General features: G+C 49.3%; 1 protein-coding gene across 4 annotated transcripts; it reads left to right on the forward strand.

Moving 5' to 3' along the window:
- Positions 1-2,399: 2,399 nt before the first annotated feature.
- On the forward strand, positions 2,400-15,728 carry UBL7 (ubiquitin like 7). Of its 4 annotated transcripts, none has more exons than XM_061394844.1 (11): positions 2,400-2,490; positions 3,829-4,041; positions 5,612-5,731; positions 9,110-9,192; positions 9,964-10,048; positions 10,549-10,606; positions 11,329-11,462; positions 11,719-11,768; positions 12,005-12,172; positions 12,884-13,006; positions 13,242-15,472. In XM_061394844.1, exons 1-11 carry the CDS (start codon positions 2,451-2,453, stop codon positions 13,278-13,280), a joined length of 1,113 nt encoding a protein of 370 aa, XP_061250828.1. In that variant the 5' UTR covers positions 2,400-2,450; the 3' UTR covers positions 13,281-15,472. The 4 variants fall into 4 exon arrangements, with proteins under 4 accessions (XP_061250828.1, XP_061250826.1, XP_061250829.1 ...); XM_061394842.1 differs by lacking the exon at positions 13,242-15,472 and adding an exon at positions 15,479-15,728 and having other exon boundaries at positions 2,401-2,490; XM_061394845.1 differs by having other exon boundaries at positions 2,436-2,540; positions 13,242-15,728.
- Positions 15,729-18,974: the final 3,246 nt, after the last annotated feature.

An 18,974-nucleotide genomic window follows, 5' to 3' on the forward strand; every position in this document is an offset into this window, starting at 1 on the left:
TGTGGTTGTATATTGTCACCCTGCTTATTTAACTAATATGCAGAGTACATCATGTGAAATGCCGGACTGGATGAATCACAAGCTGGAATCAAGATTGCCAGAGAAATATCAATAATCTCAGATATGCAGATGATACCACTATAATGGCAGAAAGTGAAAAGGAACTAAAGAGCCTCTGATGAGGATGAAAGAGGACAGTGAAAAAGCTGGCTTGAAACACAACATTCAAAAAACTAAGATCATGGCATCTGATCCCATCAGTTCAGTTCACTCAGTCATGTCTGACTCTTTGTGACCCCAGGCTTCCCTGATCCGATCACTTCATGGCAAATAGAAGGGGAAAAAAGTGGAAACAGCAACAGATTTCATTTTCTTGGGTTCCAAAATTACTGCACATGACGACTGCAACCAAGAAATTAAAAGAGGCTTGCTTCTTGGAAGGAAAGCTATGACAAACCTAGACAGGATATTAAAAAGCAGAGATAACACTTTGCTGACAAAAGTCCGTATAGTCAAAGCTATGGTTTTTCCAGTAGTCACGTACAGATGTGAGCATTGGACCATAAAGAAGGCTGAACACTAAAGAATTGATGCTTTCAAATTGTGGTGTAGGAGACAACTCTTGAGCGTCCCCTGGACAGCAAGATCAAACCAGTCAATCCTAAAGGAAATCAACTCTGAGTATTCATTGGAAGGACTCATGCTGAAGCTCCAATACTTTGGCCACCTGATGAGAAGAGCTGACTCACTGGAAAAGGCCCTGATGCTGAAAAAGACTGAAGGCCAAAGTAGGGGGTGGCAGAGGATGAGATGGTTAGATAGCATCACTGACTCAATGGACATGAATTTGAGCAAACTCTGAGAGATAGTGGAGGACAGAGGAGCCTGGTGTGCTGCAGTCCACAGGGTAGCAAAGAGTCAGATACAACTTAGCAACTGAACAACAGCAACAATGAGGAACCTAGGCTTTAGGAAAATGGGGTGATATTTGTGAAAATCTCCTATATTGAAAGAGTTCAGTTCAGTCATTCAGTTGTGTCCAACTCTTCGCGACCCCATGGACTGCAGCACGCCAAGCTTCCCTGTTCATCACCAACTCCCAGAACTTGCTCAAACTCAAGTCCATCGAAGTCGGTGATGTCATCCAACCACCTCATCCTCTGTGGTCCCCTTCTCCTCCTGCCCTCAATCCTTCCCAGCATCAGGGTCTTTTCCAATGAGTCAGTTCTTCACATCAGGTGGCCAAAGTATTGGAGCTTCAGCTTCAGCATCAGTCCTTCCAGTGAATATTCAGGACTAATTTCCTTTAGGATTAACTGGTTTGATCTCTATGCAGTCCAAGGGACTCTCAAGAGTCCTCTCCAACATCACAGTTCAAAAGCATCACTTTGTCAGTGCTCAGCTTTCTTTATGGTCCAACTCTCACATCCATTCATGACTACTGGAAAAACCATAGCTTTGACTAGACAGACCTTTGTCTCTGCTGTTTAACATGCTGTTTAAGTTTGTCATAGCTTTTCTTCCAAGAAGCAAGTGTCTTTTAATTTCATGGCTGCAGTCACCATCTGCAGTGATTCTGAAGCCCAAGAGAATAAAGTCTGCCACTGTTTCTATTATTTCCCCATGTATTTGCCATGAAGTAATAGTACCGGATGCTATGATCTTAGTTTTTGAAGAAGGAGGTTTGGTATTCCCATCACTAAGAATTTTGAATGCTGAGTTTTAAGCCAGTTTTTTCACTTTCCTCTTTCATTTTCATCAAGAGGCTCTTTAGTTCTTCTTCACTTTCTGCCATCAGGGTGGTGTCATCTACCTATCTGAGGTTATTGATATTTCTCCCAGCAATCTTGATTCCAGCTTGTGCTTCATCCAGCCCGGCATTTCACATGATGTACTCTGCATATACATTAAATAAGCAGGGTGACAACATACAGCCTTGACTTACTCCTGGCGTAACCTGCGGACTCTGCATGGGTGCCAGGACATTGCGGGAATCGCGGGGCTGTAAACATCATACCTGGAACCCACCTGTCAATGCAGGAGACAAAAGAGACGCCGGTTCGATCGGGAAGATCCCCTAGAGGAGGGCGTGGCAACCCACTCCAGTATTCTTGCCTGGAGAATTTCATGGACAGAGGGGTCTGGCGGGCTGCAGTGCGTGGGGTCGCAAAGAGTCGGACAGGACCGAAGCCACTTAGCACGCGCGCACACAAACCTCACGTCAGACCCCGTTCCGGTGACCTGCGCCTTGGAAGACTGAGTGATACATAACGCTATCACGCGAAAGCGCGGAGACACCCTCGCGCCCCCATTTTCAAACTGCGGAGTAGCCACACCCCCGGAAACCGGAAGCTTTACAAGTAGCTTCCCCTTGCCGGCCAGCTATTTATAAAGGGGCGGGGGGGGGGGAGGGGTGGTGGGGAGCCGCCTCAGGAACTGCAACTCCCAGAATGCAGCGCGGAGCTTCCGGTTTCCGGCGAGAGGACCTGAGTGAGTGTTTACACCGGCGGCCCTGCGGCCGGGTTCCTTCCGCGGGACGGGTGAGGGCGCTGGGTCCCGGGCCGCGCGGGATCGACCTGTGGTGACTAGTTAGCTGGTTCTGTGGGAGTGGTGGGGTCGTCACCCAAGAGATAGTGTCCCTGTCGCAATATTAACTATCAGTGACCTTGGGCCGCTGACTTCACCTTTCTAGATCTCGGTTTCTTCGGCTGTAATATGTAGATGATAATGCCTGTCTCAGAACAGTTGTGAGGATTAAATGATATATAGTATATTAAAAGATCCATTTCCTTCCCTGCCATCAACCTGGAGATGGAAGGTTTGAGGGTGCCTTAGGATCTGCTGCACAGCCTCAAAGCCTTTTCTTTCCTCTTCCGAAGAAGCCACTTTGGAAGCAATAATGATTCTAACAAGGGCTTGTCTTGTCTTATTTCTCCCAACTGCCGGGTTTCTGATTCATTTTCTTGGTACCCATAAATACCGGGCATTGAGTCAATAAAGACAAAAAATTCTAGTCTTTGCTTTCAAGCCTCTAAGAATGAGATGCAGAGACGATTGAGAAGTAAATAGTATAGATATTTGTAACTCTTTGTCATGAGGGAATGTGACAACAACAGAGGGGGGAGAGAGAGAGAGAGAACAGAGGAGGTTGTGTCTGAGTTGCTCTTGATCGGAGTTTGCTTAGAGAGGGAAGAGGGAAGAGGAGTTACATGCAGAGTTAGCAGTTGAGCAGAGTGGGGGAGAGCTTTGTTTTGAATCCAGGCTGGGTGGGGGTGGACTTAAGTGTTGGGAAGGGTGGGGCAGCCGAGAACTCTTGAGAGGGGAAGGCTGGTAGAGAGAACAGATGTGAATGTTTTTGACAGGCTGTGGTGTTTAGACTTATTCACAGAAGTAATTTGATTTCTAAACAGAGGAGTGTATTGATCATATCTGCATTTTAAAATGATGAGTGGCAGCATGGATATTTAATAGGGAGAAGCAGGAGGCAGGGAGCTTCTGGTAAAGTTGTTTTGGTTAAAGCAAAAGTTGATGAAGAAACACGGAGTGTATATAAAGGAGAGGGTTGGATGATCTCATTTGAACCTCACAACGCTCCTGTTAGGTGGGACGGCATTTTTATGTCCACTGTAAAGCCAAAGAGGCTTAGAGAGCTGAAGTTTCCTGCTGCCATAGAATGAGTGAAAAGAGGACCTCAGATTCTAGTTCAGGCCTCCTGATGCTGCATCCTGAGCTTTTCCAACAGTCACAGAGAATTTTCCTTCAACCCCTTGGTGGGGTGGGGGTGGTGTAGGTCTGTCCTTTAACCACTAAGGCTTTGTTGCTTTACAGGGAGAAAGAGAGAGCGCGAAAGAGAGAGGATGTCTCTCTCAGATTGGCACCTGGCGGTGAAGCTGGCTGACCAGCCACTTGCCCCCAAATCTATTCTTCGGTTGCCAGAGACAGAGCTCGGAGAATACTCTCTGGGGGGATATAGTATTTCATTTCTGAAGCAGCTTATTGCTGGCAAACTCCAGGAGTCTGTTCCAGACCCTGAGCTGATTGGTGAGTCTCTGTGGACTGGGGATGGGCTTCTGCTCTGATTTCTTTTGGGGGAGAATCATTCTGGAATCACAAGGGTAAACTAAGAGTTTGGGATTTGTTGTCTTATAATGTAAACACCGGGCTGCCCTGGTGGATCAGTGGTAAAGAATCTGCCTACCTATGCAGGAGATGAGGGTTCAATCCCTGGGTGGCAAAGATCCCCTGAAGAACGAAATGACAACCCAATCCAGTATCCTTGCCTGGGAGATGCCATGGGAGGGGGAGCCTGATGGGCTACAGTCCATGGGGTCGCAAAAGAGTCGGAAACGACTTAGAGACTAAATGAAAACAAATGTTAACACTGCTTGAAAGTGATTGTTGTTAGGTGAATAGAAACAAATCATATAATAAAACTGTTGGCTGCCATTTTAGTTGTACAATATACTGAACTACTTCATCACAACATTCCTTAACTATGACATTCTTTGAAAGAGCAAGAACTTGGGTTGGAAGGAGGTGCTGGCGAGGGAAAGGCCCTTAGTATATAGCATTTGAGGTAGGTCTTAAGGGACGGTTAGAAGGATTTTTGGTTGGTTGGTTAGAGGGAAGGCAGTGAAAAAGGAGAGATGGCAAGGGCATTCTAGTGGAGGAAGAAGGAATTTAAATATAATTTCTTTCTCTTTTTTATTTTTGACTATGCTGTGTGGCGTGCAGAATCTTTTTTGCCTGACCAGGGATCAAACCCTGGACTCCAGCATCACTTTCAGAAAGTGAATATAATTAAATTATATTATTAATGCAATGGCATATAAACTAGAAAAATGGTATAAACTGGCAAAAAGTTTATTTTCAGTCATGCATGCTAAGTCTTTTCAGTTGTGTCCAACTCTTTGCGACCCCATGGACTGTAGCCCACCAGGCTCCTCTCTCCATGGGACTCTCCAACCCAGCTGGAGCGGGTTTCAGTGTCTTCCTCCAGAGGATCTTCCTAATCCAGGGACCGAACTCACGTCTCTTAAGTCTTCTGCACTGGCAGGCGGGTTCTTTACCACTAGTGCTACCTGGGAAGCCGTATATTATTAATGCAATGGCATATAAACGGGCAAAATGGTATAAGCTGGCAAAAAAGTGTTTCTAGTCCTAAAAACATGGGGTTCATTCTTTTTTATTGTTACATCTTCCCATTCATTTAAATGGTGCAGTCTCCATGATGTTAAGCTCTAGAGTTTTCCTGTGCATAGATTCTGTATTTTATCAATTTGCGCTTGTAACAATTGTTATTAAAATGTATTTATTTATTTTCAAACTTTATTTATTTTGTATTGGGGTCTAGTCCATTAACATTGTTGTGGTAGTTTCAGGTGAACAGTGAAGGGAGTCAGCCGCACATATATATATACATGTATCCATTTTCCCCAGGGCCCACTCCCATCCAGGCTGGCAAAATGTATTTATTAAGTAAGAGTACCGTTTAAAGCATATATCATTCTCTAGCTATCTGTCCAATCAAGATAAGGTTCTTAGGGGACAAAAGTCATTTAAATTGTTATGAAGAGTAAAATATAAATGAATGGTTCTTCCCCCCGCCCAGATCTGATATACTGTGGCCGGAAGCTAAAAGATGATCAGACCCTTGACTTTTATGGCATTCAACCTGGATCCACAGTCCATGTCCTGCGCAAGTCCTGGCCTGAGCCTGACCAGAAACCGGGTGAGTGTTGGCTCTTAGACAGGCAGAGCTTCTGAAATATCTGCAAGGGAAGGAGGGTCTGTGTGTCCTTGAGGCAAGGGCCTGGGGGGAACATAGGGGAGATCTACTGAGATGATAATAAAGGATATCTTTATCATTTGTTGGATTAGACACATTGATGAACAGTGTAATTTTGATTTTCTTGCTGCCAGTGGCCACTGACAGTGCCTTCTGTTAGTGGGATGGAGAGTATGTATCTATTTAAATTCCTTTAGGGCAACAGTTTGTTTCTCAGCGAACCTTGTATTTTTTGGTTATTTTTGTTGTCATTACAAAGAAGCTGAAAACTCCTTGCCCTTTAAATGTTATGGTGTGTTCTCATGTGCGCAAATCTTCCCACAAACTGCCTCAGGCGGGTGGTTTGTTCAGTCACCTCACTCCTGCTAATTTATCTTCCCGGAGTTTGAGAATATTCAAATAGTATGAAAGTAGCTCTTGGAGGAAACATACAAAGCCTCTCAGGCCTTTCTGACTTACTGATAAAAGGTGCTGCTTGGAATTCATAATTTAAATTTCACATCTGTGTTTTAAAAGCCTCCCTGAGGATAAAGCTAAGCTGTGTAGGAGATTAGCTTTGTTAAAAACGGGCAGTTTGGCATATTTTAATAATCTTCACAATTGCTGTGACTGGTTATCAACTTGAAATTCTCCCTCTTTTCAATTCTAAACATAAAGGACAAAAAGATCTTCTTTTGTACCCTGATGGGAAGTGAGAAAGAGAAAGGCAGTCTCTGGTATCCAGGGGCTGGCCTGGGCTTCAGCTAGGCCTTGAATCGTGAACAATTTCACAGGTCACTAGCATCTACAAGGCTGCTCACTCTGGGGCTGTAACGGATCCAGATAAAAACAAGATTTCTTTTCATTTCTGAACAGAGCCATAAACCTGCACATTGACCAACCACAGAAATGACCAAATAACCCTCTATCCTGCCTATTAGGAGTGACTGCTGTTTCTTCACCAATTTCAGCTTTCATCTTGCTCTAGTTTTCCTTCCTTCTAGATAAGAATTATTAAGATACCTAATCATAAAATCACCCCCACTTCTTGACAGCCTCCAATCCACAACAAAACCCTGCTTCCTTAAACTTCCCCCACCGAGTCCCCTAACTAAAGCCCACATCCTCTGAGTCCCTTCTAGCGTGCTCTTGTTGAGATGCCCCGTGGTTCTGGTGGTGCGCGTCCCCTCTGTAAGAGCAGTAACACACCTTGCACAGCTGCAGGTGTGCCCCTCTGGTCTTTGGCTGGAGGGGATTGACAGACGGAAAGGAGCATTTGTTGCTTCTTCCAGCCAGATTGTTGCTGTTTGATATCTCATTTAATCAAGTGGCTCAGCAGGTCAGGTAACAGTATTAGCATTTTATACATGAAGAAAAAGAGAGTTAGAAAGATATTCATTCAAGGTCATCTGCTTAGAAAAATGAATGCAAAAGCTGGGATGTGAATCCAGATTTTCCTGGCTCAAGAGTATTCTTTCCACTGGGCTGGCTGCCTCCCACTTCCAAAGGATGAGATTAGCTCAGAGACATTAAGAGACAACCTGTAACTCTTAGCTGATTATGAGCTTAAGATTTCAAGTCCTTTTTATCCCCTGGAAATTTATTTTTGAAACAAACGGACTTTTTACTTGGAGGTGAAAATAAACTTTTAGATTTGCAAAGAAATTTTTGTGGTGGCATTTTAGATATTTTATCCTTGAGTGTCCTTTCAAAAGGAAGCACATTTCTTTATCTTCCACCAGATTAGATCCTGTAGGAGGAGAAAAGTGTCAGTTGCTTCCTTCCCACCTGGATCCCTTTGGTGGTTCTCTGCAGAAGGTTGCACATCCCTTTAGGATCTCACGTAGGCCTGCTGTTTGAGCAGGGGTGTGTACCCTGGGCTCCAGCATAGAAACAGCTTAGTGTTCTTCGAAGCACCTCATGCTTGTATTCTCCCAAGCCTTTGCACTTGTTCTCGTTTAGGCCTACAGCACCTCTTCCCCCGGTCACTGTCTGTTCTACCTTCAATACTCCTCTCAAACGTTCTCTCCGGGGGCTGTGGGCCTCCATGTTTCTAATGCCCTCACTGTGGTCCATGTCTCTGTTGTGGAAGCCCTCAGCATGGTATTTGGTAATTGTGTGTATGTGTCTTTGAGTCTGTCTCATTTCTCCTACTGTTTTTAAGAGTTCCCTGATGGCAGGGACTCTTACTTTTTACATTCCTGTGCCTTGCACAAAACAAGATTCACTCCAAAAGCGTGGAGTAAATGCTTAGCACAAATTTGTTTAACGAATAAGCCAGGTAACTTACTTCAGGTGAATATTTTTCAAGAGACAACCCTCATGATTAGAACAATAGGTAAGGGTGTGGTTGCCACACAGAACCCCAGGGGTGCCATTCTCTTTTTGCTTTGGAAATCGTGCCTTTGGAGTTGAGCAGTGCAAGGCCACATAATCACAAGTAGCCTTCTTGGGTGAGGGTCACCACACTTTTAAAAGTGTGATCCAGGGTGGACTTCCTGCCTACTCCCCCTTGTTTTACCGGAATTTCTATGAAATGGGCGGATGTCCTAAATTATCTATGAAATGGGCGGATGTCCTAAATAGTAAAGTGACCAACTAAAACTAAGAAAACTGCTAGACTTTCCCATTTGTATGAGTCATAACGTCCAAAGATCAAAAAGGAACTTTGAGTTCTAGTGACATGCTTGTTTTTGGACGTGTGATGAAAGTTTGTTCAGAAGCCTAGGTACAATGTTGTCTTGGTCCTTCTTGTTATTTGTTTTTTTTTTTTTTTAATCAAAATAATATTACAGAGGCCTGAAAGAAAATACCCAGGAGAAACCAGTTACCCTCCCGATCCTGTCACCTTGGCTTGTTCCCGTCCAGCCTTGGCCCACACGCACACTGACATCTCATAAAGTTTTACTAGAGAACACCCATACAACTTTATGTTCTATTTCTTTCTCTTAACATATTGTGTCAACATGGCTCCATATTGTTCAGATGGCTTGCAGCACTTATTTTAAATCACTGCACAAAAGTCTACTGAGTTCATTATACCCTCCTCCTTTCCAAGTGTGAAAAGTCTAGAATTCCTGCAGTGGGATGTTGATCAGAACAGTCTTTTTCCTAAGGTAAGAGTCTCCTTTGCTAGAACTTGAATTTGTTTATCTACCAAAGAGGCTTAAAAAGAGAGTGCAGTTTTCATGTGTGTGGTGTAGCTTTTTTTGATCGGATGCCCATTCTTAGTGGGGTGAGGAGGGAAGAGAACCCGTGCCTGGACTCTGGCTGAAGCCATGCTCTGTGTCTGTGGCAGGGGTGAGGCCCTGGTCATAGGGTAACTGAGTGTCTCATCCCCAGAACCTGTGGACAAAGTGGCTGCCCTGAGGGAGTTCCGAGTGCTGCACACTGCCCTGCACAGCAGCTCCTCCTACAGGGAGGCGGTGAGTGTGTGCTGAACCCTCTGTGAGACTCCTGGCAGGCCTGCTGGAGAGGGGTGATGCAGAGAGGGAGCCGGAAGCTGGTTGCCATGGCTCCTCAGAGTTATTGGGGAGGTTTCGCCATGTCTGTGGGTCCCAGTCGAACCCTGTCTTCCCCCAAAGAGGCTCTCAGCTAGGCATTGTTGATTCCCTCTAATGATAATGATACAGCCTCTCCTGATATTGGCCTCATGGAATGAATATAGTTACAGTCAAAGGATCCGTATGCTGTTTCTGCTGGGCCTCATTCTTTGGCTTGGACTGAACTGCTTGCCCACCGCTCCTTCCCAGGATCCCCTCGCTGGGAAAATGCACTGTTGACTTTCCATAGGAGAGTTGATAAGCAAGATGAAGACAGCTGCAAACTCCCAATATATATAAATGAAAAATGATAGTTGTTTGGAGATTGAAAAGGACTTTTGAAATCTAGAGAAACCTTTGTTATTGGGCTTATAATAAGAGCTTTTGTTGTGAAAGCATTAGAACTAGAAATGGGGCTAAGGACCATAGATTGAAGGCTTATTGTGATCTTGCTTTTATGCTGTTTCCCCTCCAGTAAGCCATGATCTCAGAGAAAAAAAGAGGTTCATCTCTTCCCTGGGGCTATTGTTCCAGTATGGTGGTGTGTGTGCAAGCACTTAGAGGAAGGAAGTACTTCAGCTGTGTGTGGGTATTTCTGAGTGCACCGAGCTAGTGGGAGTGCTCAGCCCACCCCCCCCGCCATTTCTCCTGCAGGTCTTTAAGATGCTCAGCAATAAGGAATCTCTGGATCAGATCATTGTGGCCACCCCAGGCCTCAGCAGTGACCCCATTGCTCTTGGTAAGTGCAAGGCTGAACTGAAGGAAATAGGAACTGTTGAAGAAGGAGAAGCCAGGAGGAGGCAGTTACCTTAAAGAAGCTTTGACACTTCATGTGAAGATTCGCTGGTCTTGTGGCAGGAGGCGGAGTAATCCAGATGTGTTCCATATACCCAACCCTCCAAGAACTGCAGCCCCACAGAGAAATCGTGGCCTAAGTAACACCAGAAGTGAGACTGTGAGGAAGACATGTGAGGGCAGCAGTTAGCCCAAACCACAGCAGTCAGGGAAGCCTTCCTGCACACCTTGATGGACAAGGGGAGAGCCTAGAGACATGGGGAAAGAGGCTGGGGTGCTGTGCACAGCATGTAGCCTCCGTGCAGGGGCCTGGGGAGCAACATGGAGAGCACGTGGGTTGTGCTGCTGGCACGTTGTTGCCCCACTTTCCATGCGTACCCCTGTTAAGCTGGTTGCCTCAAGGCCTCCCCACTGGATCTGGCTAGATGTCCTGTTTTCCTTCAGGGGTTCTCCAGGACAAGGACCTCTTCTCTGTCTTTGCTGACCCCAACATGCTTGATACGTAAGTATACCCATCTTACTAAGGGCACTTTTTCTCTCCTCATGGTCGGGCCAGAAGCCTAATGGTCGCCCTGGATTCTGCTCTTGGAGCCCATCCCCCAAATCTGTCTTCTGAATGTGTCAGGAGGTAGGGAGGAGCCAGGGCTGGAGGAGGGGGTGGGGGTGGGGGGAGGTGAGGACAAAGCCCAAGGGCAGGGGCAGACAGAGGTGGGGGTGAAGCAGCATCCTAAGGGAGGTGGCTTTGCAGGCCAGGCTCAGTTTAGATCTCATTCAGTAGATATTAGGGAGCCTGTGAAGGATTTTAAGCTGGGAAAGAAACAGGTGCATACGTCCCAAAATTTTAGAGTTGGAAGGGAAAGTCGAGGTTATGTCCCTTTATCTTCAAGTGAAGAAAACAGCCAAACCCTCGGGAGAGGAGGGACCACTCAAAGACTTCCCAGTGAAGTGGTGTTGGAGTCAAGACAGGAGACTACCCCTGAGCCTCTGGGCTGTGTGTGTCCCATCATGCATTGCCAGAGAGGAGAGTGAAGCATCTGTGGGGGCCCCAGGGTAAGGCAGAGCAGCAGGAAGACATGCCGCCTGGAGGGAGGTGCTGAAGACTGGGAAATTTAAGGACAAGCAGGGGTGACTTGACTGTTAGGAGGGGCTCCCAGAATTCCTGTCAAGCCCAAGGATGCTCTTTCCTTCTTAGTCACCCTTGAGTTTCTTCCTGCTCCATCTCAGGTTGGTGCCTGCTCACCCTGCCCTGGTCAATGCCATTGTCCTGGTCCTGCACTCGGTGGCAGGCAGCACCCCAATGCCAGGGGCCGACTCCTCTTCCCGGGGCATGCCCTCCAGCGCCTACCGGGACATGCCAGGTGAGCCTCTGGACTGCGGGACGCAGGCCCCTGGGGAATGGGCGGTGGCCCAGGGCTTTGCTTTACTCGCAGCTATGTATAGTGCTGGCAGAGGGTGCTCCTTGGGAACTCTGGGTTTGAGTCAGGGAGAGCATCTGTCCTGTAATTTTCCAGGGGAGAGATGAGAACATGAATTTGGAGTAACTAGTGCCGAGACGCTGGAGCAGCGCCTGTGCCTTCCTGTTCCTCCTCCTGAAATCTGTCCTTCCTTCTCCAGGTGGCTTCCTGTTTGAAGGGCTCTCTGATGATGAGGACGACTTTCACCCAGTAAGTGACGGGCTGCCCGCCATTTGGGGGAGATGGTGCTGGGGAGGCGCCCTCCCCAGGACCTGGCACGCCCAGCAGGGGGTGGTCAGAGGCCCTGTGGGGGCCCAGGTGTGCCACACTATTGCTGTGACCCTGGCAGCCTGGGGAGTCTCCCCAAGAACTGTTCTTGGAGCAGGGGTGGGGTTCTGAAAACCACTCAGGGCTTCCGCCCTGATCTGGGCACCTCCCTTGTCCAGAGTGCCAGGTCCACGCCCTCAAGCAGCACCCCCAGCTCCCGCCCAGCTTCCCTGGGGTACAGTGGAGCTGCTGGGCCCCGGCCCATCACCCAGAGCGAGCTGGCCACTGCCCTGGCCCTGGCCAGCACTCCGGAGAGCAGCTCTCACACGCCGACTCCTGGTACCCAGGTATGGAGAGAGAGGGTGGGAAGGTCCAGGCCAAGCCCCCAGATATGGAGAGAGGGGGTGGGAAGTCCAGGCCGAGCCCCCAGGTATGGAGAGAGGGGGTGGGAAGTCCAGGCCGAGCCCCCAGATATGGAGAGAGGGGGTGGGAAGGTCCAGGCTGGGCCCCCAGGGAGAAGGGCCCAGTGGTAGAGTGGGTTTACCTTTGCTGATCCTTGTGCTCCATCTGCTTTGATCTGAGCTCTACCTGGAGCCCCAGTGGGTTTCCCACTGCAGCTCAGGTGACCTCCCCTCACCTGCCTTTAGGCTCAGAAGTCTGGGGCTCATCCTAGGCCTGACTGACTCTTCTCAACAGTTGGAAGAACCTCATGTCGCATAATGGTTCCTTACTTATTCCTGAAAGTGGCCAGGCGTATATCACAGGCTTAAGCATTCCTGGTGATAGTCACTTCAGCCGGCAAAGCCGTCTTTCCTCTGCCAGTATGGGTCCTAGGCTCGGTCAGGGGTCCCATTCCATCTCCCTGGAGCAAGAGAGTACAGAACCCTTCCTGCGCACACAGAGAGCTTTAAGGTGGCTCTGTGGCTGTCTCCTGCTGGCCCCTGCTGGGAGGCAGTGGTGAGGCACGCAGGGCACCGTGGGGTGATGTGACGGCAGTGGGTGTGTGCTGGGAGACTGGGGTGGCTCTGAGGGTGGCACTGACCATGGTCTGTCTCTAGGGCCACTCCTCAGGGACCTCCCCAATGTCCTCCAGCGTCCAGTCAGGGACGCCCATCACCAACGATCTCTTCAGCCAAGCCCTGCAGCATGCCCTGCAGGCCTCGGGGCAGCCCAGCCTTCAGGTCAGTCTTCCCCCTTCTGATGTTCACACGGCTTCTTTGGTATTTTGGACGCTGAGCTTTCCTCTGCCCTCCGGAGGCCCGTTCCACTTGGCCTGCTTTGCTGCAGGAACAGCTGGGGCGTGGCAGCGTGACAGGAGAGGGTGCTCCCAGCAAGGGCGGGTGTCCCTGCAGCTTCCACTCCTGCACCCAGTGCCCATGGCCTGGCTCCACTGACCGCCTGGCTTGGGTATTTCAGTGGCTGTTTCAGTTGAGGAGTCACTCGTCCATCCTGTGAGCATTGACTGAGCCTTGAGCCTGTCTGGTCCAAGCTTGGTCCAGCTCCTGGGATAGTGATGAGCCAGTCCTCATTCCCGCCATGGAGGGGCGCCAGACAGTCACTGAACTGAGGAACAACAGGGTGAGAAGCTGGCCCAGGCTTGAGATCAGGTAAAACTTTTCTGAGAAAGTGGTTTTGTACCTACTGTCAAAGAATTATTTAAGGTTAGCCAGGCAGAGAAGGGGATGTTTGGTTGAGGGGATGTGGTGTCCCGGCAGAGGCAGCTACCTGTGTGAGCGAATGTGGAGGTACACATGACAGATTGGCAAGAGCAGAGGCAATATCCACGATGAAAGATCCTGAGATGGGGCCAGAGTAAAGCAGAGCAGAAGCCTGAGTGTGAGGGCCTTGAGTGCCTGCGTAAGGAGATGAGGCCTGTCCGGCGGTCACCAGGGAGCGATACCATCCCCCCTGCCTCGTGGAACACAGAAGCTTAGCAGCTACGTGTGTGACCCAGGGGTTCACATTTTATTGCACGCCTCTGTGCACAAGCTGTTTGCTTTACTCTCTTTTGTTTGCTCCTAAGCCTGGGGCATGAACGTCATTTCTGGAACTGGTCCACCGTCATGAACTGGTCCAGGTCATTAAATGACAGGGACAGGGTCTGGCCCATGTGGTTCTCACTGCCCCACGTGGCTCGGTGGACAGTGAGGGGAGCAGGAGCAGGACCTGGAGACAGTTGGTCTTTTTGATTCCTTCATCATCTGCAGCCTGATGCTTGTTCACTCTGCTCTTCAGCTCAGAAATCTTTATGTCTCCACCTGGCCTGTAAACGAAACTTGAGGCGGTTTCCGTGGTTTTCTAAAACTCCTCCACATCCTCACCCTTGCTTGCCTGCTTCTTTGAATTTGCATTTCATCATCACTGCCTTCTCCTTCCCACAGTGTGAACACATCCTTTTCCCTAAGGTGCGTACTTCCTCTTTCATGAGTCAGAGATATTGAAAATACTAAATTTCTTTAAATCCATATAGAAGGTCATTCATAGCTGAAAGTCAAAAAATCAAGGAACCATTGTATAAAGAGCAACATATATTTTGAGTTCATAAATGTGAAAATTTCTGCAAAGCAAAGCAAAGCAAACCAACATACAAAAAGAACAAGCGAAGTCTGAAAGCTGATCACAAACCAGAAAGAAATCTGTAACGCAGACCAGACAAAGGGCAAAACCTCCCTGAATTGAAGTTCTAGTGATTTAGGACCAACAGCTCTGTAGAAAAGCAGGCAAAGGATAGTAACAGACTGTTCACCAAAAAGGAAGTACAGATGGCCTGTAATTCTTTGCAGTCCCATTGCTCGGAATTTATCCCGGAGATGTATGTGCATGCAGAGGGTGACATTTGTACAGAACCAGTTACCGCAGCGTTTCTATAACGACAAAGACTAGAAGCTGCCCTCCTGTGGTACATTTCAGGACATCCACAAGCGTTTTCTATGATACCTTAATATGATAGGAAAAAAGGAGCGATATAAGAAAAGGGTAAGTATAGAAATGTGTATTTATATTTCCTCAAAGAAAATAAAGTAGGTTATCAGGAATGGGGGAGACGAGTAGATGAGTGTGAGACTTTTCACAGTGTGGTGTTGGTGGTTTAGTCGCTCACTTGTGTCCGACTCTTGCAACCCTACGGGGTGTAGCCCACCAGGCTCCTCTGTCCATGGGATATCCCAGGCAAGAATACTGGAATGAGTTGCCATTTCCTTCTCCAGAGGATCTTCCTGACCCAGGAATCGAACCCGGGTCTCCTGCATTGCAGGCAGCCTCTTGTAGTGCAGGTGGATTCTTTACCAACTGAGCCACCAGGCACTGTGTATCATACTAAAACAACAAAGTAATTTAAAAGTGTGTGTGTGTGTGTATAGATACAGCAGAGAAAGAAAGTAATCTTTTGAAATTTAGACATTGTATACTTTATGCTTTTTCTTTTTGATCTTTATGATACATTTTCCCCTTTTTTTTTGGAAAAACTTTTAATTTGTTCCCTAAACCCTCAGGCCTCTCCATAGACCTCTTCCACAGTCCACAGACCTTGATGTGCTGTGTTGTATGGAACCTCATGTCAGCAGCTTTCCTGGAGGAACACACCTTCTGCTAGAGGTGAACAAGTCTCTGTTGGATCCTTACTGACCTCTCCTCCCTGTCCTGTCTTTCTGCAGAGCCAGTGGCAGCCCCAGCTGCAGCAGCTAAGGGACATGGGCATCCAGGACGATGAGCTGAGCCTGCGGGCCCTGCAGGCCACCGGGGGGGACATCCAGGCGGCCCTGGAGCTCATCTTTGCCGGAGGAGCCCCGTGAACTCCCTGCTCCTCCTGAACCCCCAGCAAACTGCTAAGGCGGCTGCCCATGGGAAGCACTGTTGAAGGTGCCCCGTCTCTACTCGCCCCAATACACCTGATGGTCGACCTTCTGTTTTGTTCATTGTGTGGCCTTTCTGGCTGATGTGAGTGGGTAGAGGTGGTGGTGGGGCAAGCGTGTGTGTGGGTTCTGGTGCCATGGCATCAGCTGGGCCCCGGGTGGAGAAGCTGAGATCTGTGTCCCGAGATGCCGCGTAATGCCCACACTGGTGTTTTGGCAGAAGTTTCCAGTGATAGCCTCCAGGCCCTTTGGTGCTCTGGGTGTGGCCTCCTCCGAATGTGCCCAGGGACTGCTGCCCAGTCTCCAGGGTGGCTGCTGTGTTACGGCTGTGGCCAGAAGAGCCTTGTGCTCCTGGGATGACCAGTCTGAGGAATGGCCGAGTGGAAGCTCACCCCCTCATCCCCCGCCATTGCTCCCTCTCCCAAAGGCTTGTGAAAGATTCCTTGTCCCTCCCCTGGCCAGTCTCACCATGCACTCTGATGCCCGCTCTGTAATAATGCCAGGATCCAGGCCTCAGAGCCGTGCCAGGAGGCAGGGCCCATGTCTCTGTCCTGAAGGCATAAATACAAGAGCAGTTAAATAACAATACTAAACAACAACACCAACACCAACAGGGCCCAGCTTCCGTGTTGCAGAGAGGGCACCAATTCCCAAGCTGCTGCTCCATCTGCCTGAGCTCTCGTCCCCTTGGCACAGCACTCCCTGGTGCGTCGCAGACATGTCCAAGTTGAGCGAGTGGGTTTCATGTGCTTTGAATACTCTGTCAGGAAAAAACCCTTCCCTTCAGCTGGTGTTTCGGTGGGAAGTTGCTCAGAGGGCTGCTCCTGCCATGTGCCTTTGGCAGAGATTTCATCTGCAGCCTCCATGCTTATGTCATTCATCTTCTGCTTGTCACCTCCTGGGACAGAAGATTTACCCCTGATTAGGACTGCCTGCTCTGTCCTTGCTTCCTCAGAACATTTACCTCTTAGCTCCCTTTCTGTCTTAAGGGACCATACAGAGCAAGCCTGCTCCCTCTGTTCTGTGAGCTGGGCTTCAGTTCAGGAGAGATGGGCTTCCCAGCTGGTGCGGTGGTAAAGAATCTGCCTGTCAGTGCACGAGAAGCAGGTTTGATCCCTGGGTTGGGAAGATCTCCTGGAGTAGGAAATGGCAACCCATTCAAGTATTCTTGCCTGGAGAATTTCATGAGCAGAGAGGAGCCTGGTGGCCTACGGTTCATGAGGTCACAAAGAGTCGGACACAATTGAGAGAATGAGCACACACAAGGAATTCACTTGCTCTTGGACATGTCCTCCTGGATTTGGCCCCTCGCAAGTCCTGTTCCTCTTTCCAGATGGCCTCCAGTCTCGGTGACACTTTACAGAGAAGTCCTTGGGAGGCTCCACTGTTCCACATGTGGTCTGAACATTGTTTGTTCCTTCCAGAAAATGGGAAGTCTCCACATTTCCCGAGAGCTAATGTTGAGGGGTGTTTGCATTGGCTGAAAGGACGCAGAGCTCGCCAGGCCTCTTCGTGCCTCACTGGTCTGCCTGGAACCCAACTGCCTCTTTGTGGTCGGGAGCAAAGACCAGGAAGCTCTGTCTCCGAACCTGATGTGTCTGGCTTGTTTGTGATGGAAACAAAGGCCAGTTCCATCCTCACAGACTTGTCTGGTCAAATGGGGCTGACACAGCCCTTCCCGTCTCCATGATACAGCCCGCCTTGAGCTGGTTTCCGTCCTGTGGCAACTTGGCCCCGGCCCCCAGGGACTGTGCTAGGTCTCCTTGACACCCCCGGCCCATTATGCTGTGGAACACGTGGGTCGCCTTGCCCTGTCCCTGGAACTGACTCCGAAATACCAGTTATACTGCTTCCCAGAATTGAACTGTCCCCACAGTTTCCCTTTCCCTTCTTTGTCAGCTCTTTCCTCCAGGGTCTGGGTATGTTGGCTTTGCTTCCTGTAACCATGTTTTAAATAGTAAATTTTGGGTCTGATAAGTGCCCCCACTGAGCCTGGGGCTTTCCAAGGGCTAAGGACTCCTTCCTCACTATTGTCCCCTTTATCCTTTCAACAAACATTCATTCAGTCTCTACTCTGTGCCAGTTAAACATGACGAGGGCCTTGCTCTCACAGAGCCGTGCCGTTGGTAAAACAGACAAGCGTGTTTACACTAAGCCTGATGAGAATAGGCCAGGCCGGTCCTGTGGGCTTGGGCTCATAGGAAATGGAGCTCAGTTGGTTGGGTTAGGGTAGGGTGTGTGTGTGTGTGAGGGACAGCTGCCTGGATAAGGTGGCATCTGACGTGAGGCCTGCCGCAGGTGAGGAGGAATTGGGCCAGAAGGTGTACATTCAGAGTGGGCCGGGAGCGGACAGGACACGGCTCCTGGAGCCCTGGGTGTGAGGGTGGACTTCAAGGTAGGCAGAGGCTGGAGCGCTCTCAGCCTTGTAAGGAGTTAGGACTTATCCTAGGGGCAGTGGAAGTCACAGGAGAATCTGCATCGAGGGGAGAGCTGGGTTTACATTTTAGAAAGGCCGCTGGTTGCTGTGTTTGAAGAGATGGGGAGTGGGGAGAGCTTGGGCAGGGGAGACCAGTGAGGAAGCTGTGATCCACTTAGAACCGACAATGTGATGGGCAGTATGGCAGGTGCGGAGAAGCGTGGGTGGGGCGGGAGACTTGAGTCAGCATTGACGGCTCATCTTGGCAAAGGTGAGTATTATGATTAACTCCATTTATCAGATGGCACCAAGGTTGAGAGGTTACCTGTCCCCAGTGCCATGGTGGTGCAGTGGGCAGATCAGCCTTGGAAGCTCAGGTCCACTTACTCCAAAGCTGGCAACCTTCCCACTGCTGCCCATGGCTTCTGAGAGAAGTGGGAGGTGGGGTGGGGGGGGTCTCATCAGGCTGAGGAGCTAAGGCTTCATCCTGAAGGCAGAGAGCAGCCCATGGATGACTCTAGGCAGGGCAGCGGAGGACCAGACTCGTGTGAGAGAATCTGACAGCTGCGTGGAGGCTGGATTTGTGGGAAGTGAGACTGGGAGTGGGAAGCCAGCTAGGAGGCTCACTGCCTGCAGATGGGACACGGTGGGGGCCTCGACTAGAGTGCAGCAGGGGGCTGGGAGGAGGAGAGGGATGTGAGATGTGAAAGACCAGATCTGGGGGGCAGGCAGGATGTGAGTGGGTAGAGGGTGGTGCGGCAGGAGTGAGGTATTGGGCTTGGGATTTGGCGTACAAGACCAGTTGGGATATACTGAGCTGGAGGGGCCATGAGACACCAGTTGGGGGTGTCTGGGAGACAGCTGGAGGTTTCTAGGCTGGAG

The sequence above is a fragment of the Bos javanicus genome, chromosome 21, assembly GCF_032452875.1.
Source record: "Bos javanicus breed banteng chromosome 21, ARS-OSU_banteng_1.0, whole genome shotgun sequence".
NCBI lineage: Eukaryota > Metazoa > Chordata > Mammalia > Artiodactyla > Bovidae > Bos > Bos javanicus.